Source organism: Oncorhynchus masou, chromosome 18 (genome assembly GCF_036934945.1).
Source record: "Oncorhynchus masou masou isolate Uvic2021 chromosome 18, UVic_Omas_1.1, whole genome shotgun sequence".
Taxonomy (NCBI): Eukaryota; Metazoa; Chordata; class Actinopteri; order Salmoniformes; family Salmonidae; genus Oncorhynchus; species Oncorhynchus masou.
The window spans coordinates 8209628-8223618 of NC_088229.1; the positions used below are offsets into that span (position 1 = coordinate 8209628).

Consider the following 13991-nt stretch of genomic DNA (forward strand, 5'->3'; position numbering starts at 1 on the left):
CTAGTATAGTTTATATTATATATGTATGATACCTACTACTAGTCTAGTTTATATTATATATGTATGATACCTACTACTGTCAGGATTTGGCCAGGGTTGTTCCGGGTTTTGGTCAGTAGATGCCCCCATTGTGCTTTTTGTCCCTATGTTTTTCCCTTGATCCCCATTATTATTTGCACCTGTGTCTCGTTTCCCCTGATTGTATTTAAACCCTTTGTTTCCCTCAGTTCTGTGCTCTGTGTTTGTATGTTAGCACCCTGCCCTAGTGTTCTGTGTGCTCTTGTCGATTCCGGGTGACGTTCTTGTGGTATTCTGTTTTTTGTTTTTGTTTATTTTTGGTGAGTTTCTTTTGAGGTCTTTTTGTGTTTTACCTACCACCTTTTGGATTTGCCATTTTTTTGTATTTTAGGATTTTTTCTTTATTAAATACACCGTCTTAAGTACTGCTGTGTCTGCCTCATCTTCTGGGTTCTGCTGTCTATTCGTGGCTCAGTTGGTTAAGTGACTGTTTTTCACTCCGGAGACCCAGGTTCGAAACCGGGTCCTGACAACTACTAGTATAGTTTATATTATATATGTATGATACCTACTACTAGTATAGTTATATTATATATGTATGATACCTACTACTAGTCTAGTTTATATTATATATGTATGGTACCTACTACTAGTTTATATTATATATGTATGATACCTACTACTAGTCTAGTTTATATTATATATGTATGATACCTACTACTAGTATAGTTTATATTATATATGTATGATACCTACTACTAGTATAGTTATATTATATATGTTGATACCTACTACTAGTTTATATTTTTTATGTATGATACCTACTACTAGTCTAGTTTATACCTACTACTAGTCATATGTAAATATGTTTGGTAGCTACTACTGATATTTGCAATTAGTTTATTTTAGTTTGTGCTCCTTAGCATATTTAGCTATCAGCGACCGTTGAAATTAGCATGTAATTGTGCTAATTTTGTTAGTATTCTAAATCGCGTGATGAGACGATATGAACATCTGGATACTGCCAACCCTGCCCTCAATTCCCTTTTTATTAGCTCAGAGGCCTGTCTGATTAGGAACATACAACAGCTTTATAATCTTGCCTCAGGTAGATAGGGAAGGAAAGGAGATATCTATATTAAATGTCTTCCACATTTAACCCAACCCCTCTGAATCAGAGAGGTGCAGGAAAATGACGAGCTGGAATAGATTAAGCAAGGCAGGACAAAAAGTTTGTACTGTGTGCGTGTGTGTGTGTCTGTGGGGTTTTGTGTGTGTGTGTGTGTGGGGGGGGGGGGGGGGGTTGTGTGTGTGTGTGTGGGGTTTTGTGTGTGTGTGTGGGGGGGGGGGTTTGTGTGTGTGTGTGTGTGTGGGGGGGGTTGTGTGTGTGTGTGCAGGGGTTTGTGTGCTGTGTGCAGGGGTGTCAAACAAATGGCCTGCGGTTCTAGCTAGCATGTAGTTGCCAAGGACGAGACCAAGACAGAGGGAGAGAGGAGGGATTGTTCAGCTCGGCAAGTTTGGACAACCTCGCCTCCTACATGTTGGCCATTAGAAATGATGTTAATCTCCACACAGAAACCTCCCCCTATCTGTCTGGTCTGAGGTGTGTGTCTGTGTGTGTGTGTGTGTTCAGTAATAATAACCCAGTAGCAACGTAACATCAGGGACACACAGTCAAGAGAAACACAGAACCATCACTCAGTCAGAGAAACACAGGACCATCACTCAGACAGAGAAACAGAGGGAAAGAGCTAGAGACTAAGAGCTGATCATGGAGAAGGACAAACAGGGAACCATAACACATAGAAACCCACAACATGGATATGGGCCTGGGCATCGGCACGGGATGGAGCAGGTAGGTAACCTACTCCATATGAAGTTAGTTACCGTAATGACTCTTTATCTAGACCTATAGACTCAGTTATTCAATAGTTGAATTGTTTTAGTCCAGAATATGTCTGTACTCTGTTATCAGATACCTACTGGATAAGACCTTTACATTTGTGTTCTTCTCTGTGCTGATTGGCTCTGGCTTTCACGCTCTCATCTGGGTTTAATCGTTGGCCATCTCTTCAAGTTTGAAACTAAATTGAATTGTAGATGATTAGCTCGTGTAGAGGTCAGGATTCTCTAATTCACTGTGATCAAGGTTAAGAGGAAATACTGTTGGAGTAGTGGTTATTGCCATAGAAACAGATCACTAGTTCCATGATTATTACTCTGTAACAACTATGGTTTTGAGAGAGAGAGAGAGAGAGAGAGAGAGACACAGAGAGAGAGACACAGAGAGAGAGACACAGAGAGAGAGAGAGACAGAGAGTGAGAGACACAGAGAGAGAGAGACAGAGACAGAGAGAGAGAGACACAGGGAGATACACAGGGAGACACACAGAGAGAGACACAGAGAGAGAGACACAGAGAGAGAGAGACACAGAGAGAGACACAGAGAGAGACACAGAGAGAGAGACACAGTGAGAGAGACACAGTGAGAGAGAGAGAGAGACACAGAGAGAGACCATGTTAGGGAAGGCAGAACATTGAAAAGCACCCTACCTAGAAGCAAAGCAAACACCAAATGCTCTCCCACTAAAACGAGAGAGCCCACGATAGGCCACACATCCAGTTGCATAGTTCCCCGCTCCATGCTGTTTTCTGTCTTTAAACAGAGTTTGTAGTTAGGTTATGAAGGTTCAATGGATAGCTGTAGGCTACTAGCTCATACTCTTGAAACTACTAACTAAGTATTCAACTATAACTAACCAACTCTACTTATCACTAACAGGCCATCTTTAAGAGTTTCAGCCATGGTTGTAAGTGTCAACACATGACATGTGTTTCTATGTTTTGGGTTAGATCTCTATATAACATTGTCACTCAAAACACTGGTTTTGACTGGGGTACCTGTTTATTATAAAGCATGGATGACTCTGCAATGACTGACCCTTAAACACATTAGTGTGCTTCATGCGTCAATGTAACCCATAATAGACCAAGTGACTGTCGTTAGTCTGCCTTATCTCTTACATGTTGTGTCAACTCATCCATCTCCACACATGTCGCTTCCAGTATAAACACGACCCACAGACATCTCCAATATAACAACGCGACCGTACAGGAAGCTGACCTATGTATGTATGTATGGTTGGTTGCCGGGGTTCAGGAAGGTTGCCACGTTGCGTTGAGTTGCGTACGTTAATAGCTGAGGGACATATTTTTAAAGAAGTAATGTCTGCAACTCTTGCTTCGGGATCAAACCTATAGATATTACACACAGACACACACACACACACACACACACACACACACACACACACACACACACACACACACACACACACACACACACACACACACACACACACACACACACACACACACACACACACACACACACACACACACCTAGGGTCGCATACTTGTTGAAGTAGAGTTTTGGTGGACATTGGACAGTGCGGTTCTGTTGAAGTGTCATTGAGGAGTGAGGACACTATCTATTACTTAAACGTTATGAGGTGAAATGACCACAGGGAAACGCATGGAAATCACTGTTACATCAGTGTCTGAAGGCTGAATTGCGAGCTGGCCAGGGACGATGCTCTGTGTCTGACCCTATGCTGCTCCCAGCCTGTCGTGTTGTGTGTGTTTGGTGTCAGGTTGGGTATGCCGACAACAACTAAAATATAAGGCTATCCATGCAAGTGGACAATAAAGATATATTCTATTTCTAGGTTTTACTTTAGGTCCAGGGCAGGTTTCAATGTTTGTTTTCCTGATGGAACCAATCTAATCGCTGTCTTCACCATTCTGTTTTCCTGGTGGAACCAGTCTGATCGCTGTCTTCACCATTCTGTTATCCTGGTGGAACCAGTCTGATCGCTGTCTTCACCATTCTGTTTTCCTGGTGGAACCAGTCTGATCGCTGTCTTCACCATTCTGTTATCCTGATGGAACCAGTCTGATCGCTGTCTTCACCATTCTGTTATCCTGGTGGAACCAGTCTGATCGCTGTCTTCACCATTCTGTTATCCTGGTGGAACCAGTCTGATCGCTGTCTTCACCATTCTGTTATCCTGGTGGAACCAGTCTGATCGCTGTCTTCACCATTCTGTTTTCCTGATGGAACCAATCTAATCGCTGTCTTCACCATTCTGTTATCCTGGTGGAACCAGTCTGATCGCTGTCTTCACCATTCTGTTATCCTGGTGGAACCAGTCTGATCGCTGTCTTCACCATTCTGTTATCCTGGTGGAACCCGTCTGATCACTGTCTTCACCATTCTGTTATCCTGGTGGAACCAGTCTGATCGCTGTCTTCACCATTCTGTTATCCTGGTGGAACCAGTCTGATCTCTGTCTTCACCATTCTGTTATCCTGGTGGAACCAGTCTGATCGCTGTCTTCCTGATGGAACCAGTCTGATCGCTGTCTTCACCATTCTGTTATCCTGGTGGAACCAGTCTGATCGCTGTCTTCACCATTCTGTTATCCTGGTGGAACCAGTCTGATCGCTGTCTTCCTGGTGGAACCAGTCTGATCGCTGTCTTCACCATTCTGTTATCCTGGTGGAACCAGTCTGATCGCTGTCTTCCTGATGGAACCAGTCTGATCGCTGTCTTCACCATTCTGTTATCCTGGTGGAACCAGTCTGATCGCTGTCTTCACCATTCTGTTATCCTGGTGGAACCAGTCTGATCGCTGTCTTCACCATTCTGTTATCCTGGTGGAACCAGTCTGATCGCTGTCTTCCTGGTGGAACCAGTCTGATCGCTGTCTTCACCATTCTGTTATCCTGGTGGAACCCGTCTGATCGCTGTCTTCACCATTCTGTTATCCTGGTGGAACCAGTCTGATCGCTGTCTTCCTGGTGGAACCCGTCTGATCGCTGTCTTCACCATTCTGTTTTCCTGGTGGAACCAGTCTGATCGCTGTCTTCACCATTCTGTTATCCTGGTGGAACCAGTCTGATCGCTGTCTTCACCATTCTGTTATCCTGGTGGAACCAGTCTGATCGCTGTCTTCACCATTCTGTTATCCTGGTGGAACCAGTCTGATCGCTGTCTTCACCATTCTGTTATCCTGGTGGAACCAGTCTGATCGCTGTCTTCACCATTCTGTTTTCCTGATGGAACCAATCTAATCGCTGTCTTCACCATTCTGTTATCCTGGTGGAACCAGTCTGATCGCTGTCTTCACCATTCTGTTATCCTGGTGGAACCAGTCTGATCGCTGTCTTCACCATTCTGTTTTCCTGATGGAACCAATCTAATCGCTGTCTTCACCATTCTGTTATCCTGGTGGAACCAGTCTGATCGCTGTCTTCACCATTCTGTTATCCTGGTGGAACCCGTCTGATCGCTGTCTTCACCATTCTGTTTTCCTGGTGGAACCAGTCTGATCGCTGTCTTCACCATTCTGTTATCCTGGTGGAACCAGTCTGATCGCTGTCTTCACCATTCTATCTAGGTGTTCCTGACCTGTCTGTCACCTGCCTTCAGGTTGTTGTGCAGGCTCCCTGTAGATAATGACTGTATGGGTCTCCTTCAGGTTGTTGTGCAGGCTCCCTGTAGATAATGACTGTATGGTCTCCTTCAGGTTGTTGTGCAGGCTCCCTGTAGATAATGACTGTATGGTCTCCTTCAGGTTGTTGTGCAGGCTCCCTGTAGATAATGACTGTATGGGTCTCCTTCAGGTTGTTGTGCAGGCTCCCTGTAGATAATGACTGTATGGTCTCCTTCAGGTTGTTGTGCAGGCTCCCTGTAGATAATGACTGTATGGGTCTCCTTCAGGTTGTTGTGCAGGCTCCCTGTAGATAATGACTGTATGGTCTCCTTCAGGTTGTTGTGCAGGCTCCCTGTAGATAATGACTGTATGGTCTCCTTCAGGTTGTTGTGCAGGCTCCTGTAGATAATGACTGTATGGTCTCCTTCAGGTTGTTGTGCAGGCTCCCTGTAGATAATGACTGTATGGTCTCCTTCAGGTTGTTGTGCAGGCTCCCTGTAGATAATGACTGTATGGTCTCCTTCAGGTTGTTGTGCAGGCTCCCTGTAGATAATGACTGTATGGGTCTCCTTCAGGTTGTTGTGCAGGCTCCCTGTAGATAATGACTGTATGGTCTCCTTCAGGTTGTTGTGCAGGCTCCCTGTAGATAATGACTGTATGGGTCTCCTTCAGGTTGTTGTGCAGGCTCCCTGTAGATAATGACTGTATGGGTCTCCTTCAGGTTGTTGTGCAGGCTCCCTGTAGATAATGACTGTATGGTCTCCTTCAGGTTGTTGTGCAGGCTCCCTGTAGATAATGACTGTATGGGTCTCCTTCAGGTTGTTGTGCAGGCTCCCTGTAGATAATAACTGTATGGTCTCCTTCAGGTTGTTGTGCAGGCTCCCTGTAGATAATGACTGTATGGTCTCCTTCAGGTTGTTGTGCAGGCTCCCTGTAGATAATGACTGTATGGGTCTCCTTCAGGTTGTTGTGCAGGCTCCCTGTAGATAATGACTATATGGTATCCTTCAGGTTGTTGTGCAGGCTCCCTGTAGATAATGACTGTATGGTCTCCTTCGGGTTGTTGTGCAGGCTCCCTGTAGATAATGACTGTATGGGTCTCCTTCAGGTTGTTGTGCAGGCTCCCTGTAGATAATGACTATATGGTATCCTTCAGGTTGTTGTGCAGGCTCCCTGTAGATAATGACTGTATGGTCTCCTTCGGGTTGTTGTGCAGGCTCCCTGTAGATAATGACTGTATGGGTCTCCGTCAGGTTGTTGTGCAGGCTCCCTGTAGATAATGACTGTATGGGTCTCCTTCAGGTTGTTGTGCAGGCTCCCTGTAGATAATGACTATATGGTCTCCTTCAGGTTGTTGTGCAGGCTCCCTGTAGATAATGACTGTATGGGTCTCCTTCAGGTTGTTGTGCAGGCTCCCTGTAGATAATGACTGTATGGGTCTCCTTCAGGTTGTTGTGCAGGCTCCCTGTAGATAATGACTGTATGGGTCTCCTTCAGGTTGTTGTGCAGGCTCCCTGTAAATAATGACTGTATGGGTCTCCTTCAGGTTGTTGTGCAGGCTCCCTGTAGATAATGACTGTATGGTCTCCTTCAGGTTGTTGTGCAGGCTCCCTGTAGATAATGACTGTATGGGTCTCCTTCAGGTTGTTGTGCAGGCTCCCTGTAGATAATGACTGTATGGTCTCCTTCAGGTTGTTGTGTAGGCTCCCTGTAGATAATGACTGTATGGGTCTCCTTCAGGTTGTTGTGCAGGCTCCCTGTAGATAATGACTGTATGGGTCTCCTTCAGGTTGTTGTGCAGGCTCCCTGTAGATAATGACTGTATGGGTCTCCTTCAGGTTGTTGTGCAGGCTCCCTGTAGATAATGACTGTATGTGTCTCATTCAGGTTGTTGTGCAGGCTCCCTGTAGATAATGACTGTATGGGTCTCCTTCAGGTTGTTGTGCAGGCTCCCTGTAGATAATGACTGTATGGGTCTCCTTCAGGTTGTTTGTAGATAATGACTGTATGGGTCTCCTTCAGGTTGTTTGTAGATAATGACTGTATGGGTCTCCTTCAGGTTATTTGTAGATAATGACTGTATGGGTCTCCTTCAGGTTGTTGTGCAGGCTCCCTGTAGATAATTGTTTACAGACAGTCATTGTGTACGTATGTTGAAAGACATGACGAACAGGAAACACAAGACAGATGATTAGCCTATCTACAGATCTGCTATCTCCACAGAGCTGTACCTCCAACACCATCTTACCCTCCCTGGCTGTCTGTTGCCCTCATTCACCCAAATAAAAGTCTCCTAGGTCTCTCTAATGTCCAACACCAACTGTGTTTGTCTTCCGTGCTGTGTGTCTTTCTGCCTGTCCACACTGATCTGTGTGTGTGTGTACTTTCACAGAGAAGTGTGTCAGTCCAGACTGATCTCGTAACATCAGAACAGAGAGTGTCTACATAGTAGAGGATTAGTTAAATCTCTTTAACTTTCAAACCCACTCAGTGGGAATGAATGAATGTTCCATGGGGTTGGTTTACCATTCACTTTGATAACAAGTTTATATACAATAACAAGCTCTGGTTTGGTCAAATACAATGTGATTATATCTTTTATATTTACTAAAGCTAGAGCCTTGCGCTAACATGATCCAATCACTATTTGCTCAAGGTTTGTCACATCTTCCCATTGTATTAAAATGTCTCTTATCCATCCACTGTCCGCATTGTGATCAGATTAGCTGGTGTCTCCCTGTATGCAAATTGTTTGCAAATTATTATTTCAAAATAAGATTTATTTATTTGTTTTAGGTCAACCTGTCAATGATTTTAGGGGCCGGTATAATGATGAATACATTTTTTATTTTTATAGGCAAATCAGTTAAGATTTTTTTTTATATTTACACTGATGGCCTACCCCGGCCAAACCATAACCCGGACGACACTGGGCTAATTGAGTGCCGCCCTATGGGACTCCCAATCATGGCCGGTTGTGATACAGCCTGGAATCGAACCACGTCTGTAATGACGCCTCTAGCACTGAGATGCAGTGCCACACAGTTAGACCTTTGGAGGTGGGCAGAAAGATCACAATGTCTCTTTTTAATCATCTACACCTGACAATGTGGGTTCAATCAGAACGTGTCTTACTACATAATAATGTGATGTGATGTACCGCATGCCATGACACATCTACTTGTATGCAGAAGAGTTGGAGTCAATTACATTTAAATTAAAGTCAATTCAGAATGGAAAGGCATTGAAGAGAATTGGAATTTCAGTGCACTTTGTAAATTGACTGGAGTTGAAGTGGAATTGACCCCAACAACAACCGTGGGAAAATCCTCTGCATTATCATTAACAGTAGACCCGTACATTTCCTCAGTGAAAACAATTTTACTGAGAAAAAGTCAGATTGGCTTTTTTCTAAATGACCATACGGCAGACCACGTATTCACCCTGCACACCCTAATTGACAAACAAACAAACCAAAACAAAGGCGAAGTCTTCTCATGCTTTGTTGATTTCAAATAAGCCTTCAACTCAATTTGGCATGAGGGTCTGCTATACAAATTGATGGAAAGTGGTGTTGGGGGGGACGGGGGCCTACAACATTATTAAATCCATGTACACAAACAACAAGTGTGCAGTTAAAATTGACAAAAAACAAATTTCTTTCCACTGAGAGGTGGGGTGAGACAGGGATGCAGTTTAAGCCCCACTCTCTTCAACATATATGTCAACGAATTGATGGAAAGAGAGTATTGCGATTCAAGACTGATTTTATTGTGATTTGATGTTCCAAACATATTGCTCACCATACAGTGCCATCAGAAATTATTCACACCCCTTGACTTTTTCCACATTTTGTTATACAGCTTGAATTTGTGTTACTGGCCTTCACACAATACCCCATAATGTCAAAGTGGAATTATGTTTTTATAATTTTTTACAAATTAATTAAACATCTGAAGCTGAAATGTCTTGAGTTAATAAGTATTCAACCCCTTTTTTATGGCCTAAATAAATTCAGGAGTAAACATTAGAAGTCATGTAATTACAAGCCATGTAATAAGTTGCTTGGACTCACTCTGTGTGCCATAATAGTGTTTAACTGTACCCCACACATACAAATCGAGCAGTGGATTTCAAACAAAGTTTCAACCATAAAGACTGGCAAGGTTTTCCAATGCCTCGCAAAGAAGGGAACCTATTGGTATATGGGTAAACATGTTTTAATTCATTCATTTTAACACAAACCTTGTTCCTGAAGAGCTACTGTGCTGTAGGTTTTCACTCCAACCCTGTTCCCGAAGAGCTACTGTCCTGTAGGTTTTCACTACAACCCTGTTCCCGAAGAGCTACTGTCCTGTAGGTTTTCACTACAACCCTGTTCCCGAAGAGCTACTGTCCTGTAGGTTTTCACTACAACCCTGTTCCCGAAGAGCTACTGTCCTGTAGGTTTTCACTACAACCCTGTTCCCGAAGAGCTACTGTCCTGTAGGTTTTCACTACAACCCTGTTCCCGAAGAGCTACTGTCCTGTAGGTTTTCACTACAACCCTGTTCCCGAAGAGCTACTGTCCTGTAGGTTTTCACTACAACCCTGTTCCCGAAGAGCTACTGTCCTGTAGGTTTTCACTACAACCCTGTTCCCGAAGAGCTACTGTCCTGTAGGTTTTCACTCCAACCCTGTTCCCGAAGAGCTACTGTCCTGTAGGTTTTCACTACAACCCTGTTCCCGAAGAGCTACTGTCCTGTAGGTTTTCACTACAACCCTGTTCCCGAAGAGCTACTGTCCTGTAGGTTTTCACTACAACCCTGTTCCCGAAGAGCTACTGTCCTGTAGGTTTTCACTACAACCCTGTTCCCGAAGAGCTACTGTCCTGTAGGTTTTCACTACAACCCTGTTCCTGAAGAGCTACTGTCCTGTAGGTTTTCACTACAACCCTGTTCCCGAAGAGCTACTGTCCTGTAGGTTTTCACTACAACCCTGTTCCCGAAGAGCTACTGTCCTGTAGGTTTTCACTACAACCCTGTTCCCGAAGAGCTACTGTCCTGTAGGTTTTCACTACAACCCTGTTCCCGAAGAGCTACTGTCCTGTAGGTTTTCACTACAACCCTGTTCCCGAAGAGCTACTGTCCTGTAGGTTTTCACTACAACCCTGTTCCCGAAGAGCTACTGTCCTGTAGGTTTTCACTACAACCCTGTTCCCGAAGAGCTACTGTCCTGTAGGTTTTCACTACAACCCTGTTCCCGAAGAGCTACTGTCCTGTAGGTTTTCACTACAACCCTGTTCCCGAAGAGCTACTGTCCTGTAGGTTTTCACTACAACCCTGTTCCCGAAGAGCTACTGTCCTGTAGGTTTTCACTACAACCCTGTTCCCGAAGAGCTACTGTCCTGTAGGTTTTCACTACAACCCTGTTCCCGAAGAGCTACTGTCCTGTAGGTTTTCACTACAACCCTGTTCCCGAAGAGCTACACTGTCCTGTAGGTTTTCACTACAACCCTGTTCCCGAAGAGCTACTGTCCTGTAGGTTTTCACTACAACCCTGTTCCCGAAGAGCTACTGTCCTGTAGGTTTTCACTACAAACCTGTTCCTGAAGAGCTACTGTCCTGTAGGTTTTCACTACAACCCTGTTCCCGAAGAGCTATACTGTCCTGTAGGTTTTCACTACAACCCTGTTCCCGAAGAGCTACTGTCCTGTAGGTTTTCACTACAACCCTGTTCCCGAAGAGCTACTGTCCTGTAGGTTTTCACTACAACCCTGTTCCCGAAGAGCTACTGTCCTGTAGGTTTTCACTACAACCCTGTTCCCGAAGAGCTACTGTCCTGTAGGTTTTCACTACAACCCTGTTCCCGAAGAGCTACTGTCCTGTAGGTTTTCACTACAACCCTGTTCCCGAAGAGCTACTGTCCTGTAGGTTTTCACTACAACCCTGTTCCCGAAGAGCTACTGTCCTGTAGGTTTTCACTACAACCCTGTTCCCGAAGAGCTACTGTCCTGTAGGTTTTCACTACAACCCTGTTCCCGAAGAGCTACTGTCCTGTAGGTTTTCACTACAACCCTGTTCCCGAAGAGCTACTGTCCTGTAGGTTTTCACTACAACCCTGTTCCCGAAGAGCTACTGTCCTGTAGGTTTTCACTACAACCCTGTTCCCGAAGAGCTACTGTCCTGTAGGTTTTCACTACAACCCTGTTCCCGAAGAGCTACTGTCCTGTAGGTTTTCACTACAACCCTGTTCCCGAAGAGCTACTGTCCTGTAGGTTTTCACTACAACCCTGTTCCCGAAGAGCTACTGTCCTGTAGGTTTTCACTACAACCCTGTTCCCGAAGAGCTACTGTCCTGTAGGTTTTCACTACAACCCTGTTCCCGAAGAGCTACTGTCCTGTAGGTTTTCACTACAACCCTGTTCCCGAAGAGCTACTGTCCTGTAGGTTTTCACTACAACCCTGTTCCCGAAGAGCTACTGTCCTGTAGGTTTTCACTACAACCCTGTTCCCGAAGAGCTACTGTCCTGTAGGTTTTCACTACAACCCTGTTCCCGAAGAGCTACTGTCCTGTAGGTTTTCACTACAACCCTGTTCCCGAAGAGCTACTGTCCTGTAGGTTTTCACTACAACCCTGTTCCCGAAGAGCTACTGTCCTGTAGGTTTTCACTACAACCCTGTTCCCGAAGAGCTACTGTCCTGTAGGTTTTCACTACAACCCTGTTCCCGAAGAGCTACTGTCCTGTAGGTTTTCACTACAACCCTGTTCCCGAAGAGCTACTGTCCTGTAGGTTTTCACTACAACCCTGTTCCCGAAGAGCTACTGTCCTGTAGGTTTTCACTACAACCCTGTTCCCGAAGAGCTACTGTCCTGTAGGTTTTCACTACAACCCTGTTCCCGAAGAGCTACTGTCCTGTAGGTTTTCACTACAACCCTGTTCCCGAAGAGCTACTGTCCTGTAGGTTTTCACTACAACCCTGTTCCCGAAGAGCTATACTGTCCTGTAGGTTTTCACTACAACCTTAATCTAGTGCACCTGATTCTAATAATTATCTGATTAATCGCCTGAATCAGGTTAGTTAAACTGGGGTTGGATTAAATACCTACAGGAGGGTAGTTCTCCAAGAACAGCTTTGGATTAAAAACCTACAGGAGGGTAGTTCTCCAGGAACAGCTTTGGATTAAATACCTACAGAGGGTATCTCTCCAGGAACAGGTTTGGATTAAATACCTACAGGAGGGTAGTTCTCCAGGAACAGATTTGGATTAAAAACCTACAGGAGGGTAGTTCTCCAGGAACAGCTTTGGATTAAATACCTACAGAGGGTATCTCTCCAGGAACAGGTTTGGATTAAATACCTACAGGAGGGTAGTTCTCCAGGAACAGCTTTGGATTAAATACCTACAGGAGGGTACCTCTCCAGGAACAGATTTGGATTAAATACCTACAGGAGGGTAGTTCTCCAGGAACAGCTTTGGATTAAAAACCTACAGGAGGGTAGTTCTCCAGGAACAGGTTTGGATTAAAAACCTACAGGAGGGTAGTTCTCCAGGAACAGCTTTGGATTAAATACCTACAGAGGGTATCTCTCCAGGAACAGGTTTGGATTAAATACCTACAGGAGGGTACCTCTCCAGGAAAAGGTTTGGATTAAATACCTACAGGAGGGTACCTCTCCAGATAATGACTGTATGGGTCTCCTTCAGGTTGTTGTGCAGGCTCTGACCCACTACAGGCTCACTGACTACAGTATGTCTGACCCACTACAGGCTCACTGACTACAGTATGTCTGACCCACTACAGGCTCACTGACTACAGTATGTCTGACCCACTACAGGCTCACTGACTATCTCTGACCCACTACAGGCTCACTGACTACAGTATCTCTGACCCACTACAGGCTCACTGACTATCTCTGACCCACTACAGGCTCACTGACTACCTCTGACCCACTACAGGCTCACTGACTACCTCTGACCCACTACAGCCTGACTGACTACAGTACCTCTGACCCACTACAGGCTCACTGACTACAGTATGTCTGACCCACTACAGGCTCACTGACTACAGTATGTCTGACCCATTACAGGCTCACTGACTACAGTATCTCTGACCCATTACAGGCTGACTGATTACCTCTGACCCACTACAGGCTCACTGACTATCTCTGACCCACTACAGGCTGACTGACTACGGTTTCCACCATAATGTCAACTGAAGACTAATTTATGCCTCAAACTTCTTCTTCTTGTTCTTCAGATCCAGTTTGCGGAGGATAAACAGGAGTTTCAGAAGTACCCCACGAAGGCCGGCCGGCGCTCCCTGTCTCGCTCCATCTCCCAGTCCTCCACAGATAGCTACAGCTCAGGTAGCTACCACACACTAGAGTTGGGTGATATACAGATTGTTCGTACCGTCATACCGTTTCTGTACCATACCGGTGTATACAGTATTACCAAATGTGTATTTAAAAATACTCACAAAAAAAACAA

At 44.9% G+C, this 13991-nt stretch overlaps 1 protein-coding gene across 1 annotated transcript in view; it reads left to right on the forward strand.

Moving 5' to 3' along the window:
• The window catches only part of LOC135503897 (S-adenosylhomocysteine hydrolase-like protein 1), a 71465-nt gene that overhangs the window by 32706 nt on the left and 24768 nt on the right, over positions 1 to 13991 (forward strand). The window contains exon 2 of the mRNA XM_064922083.1: positions 13759 to 13867. Within this exon, the coding sequence (XP_064778155.1) occupies positions 13759 to 13867 (109 nt within the window). The remainder of the gene's footprint in view (positions 1 to 13758; positions 13868 to 13991) is intronic.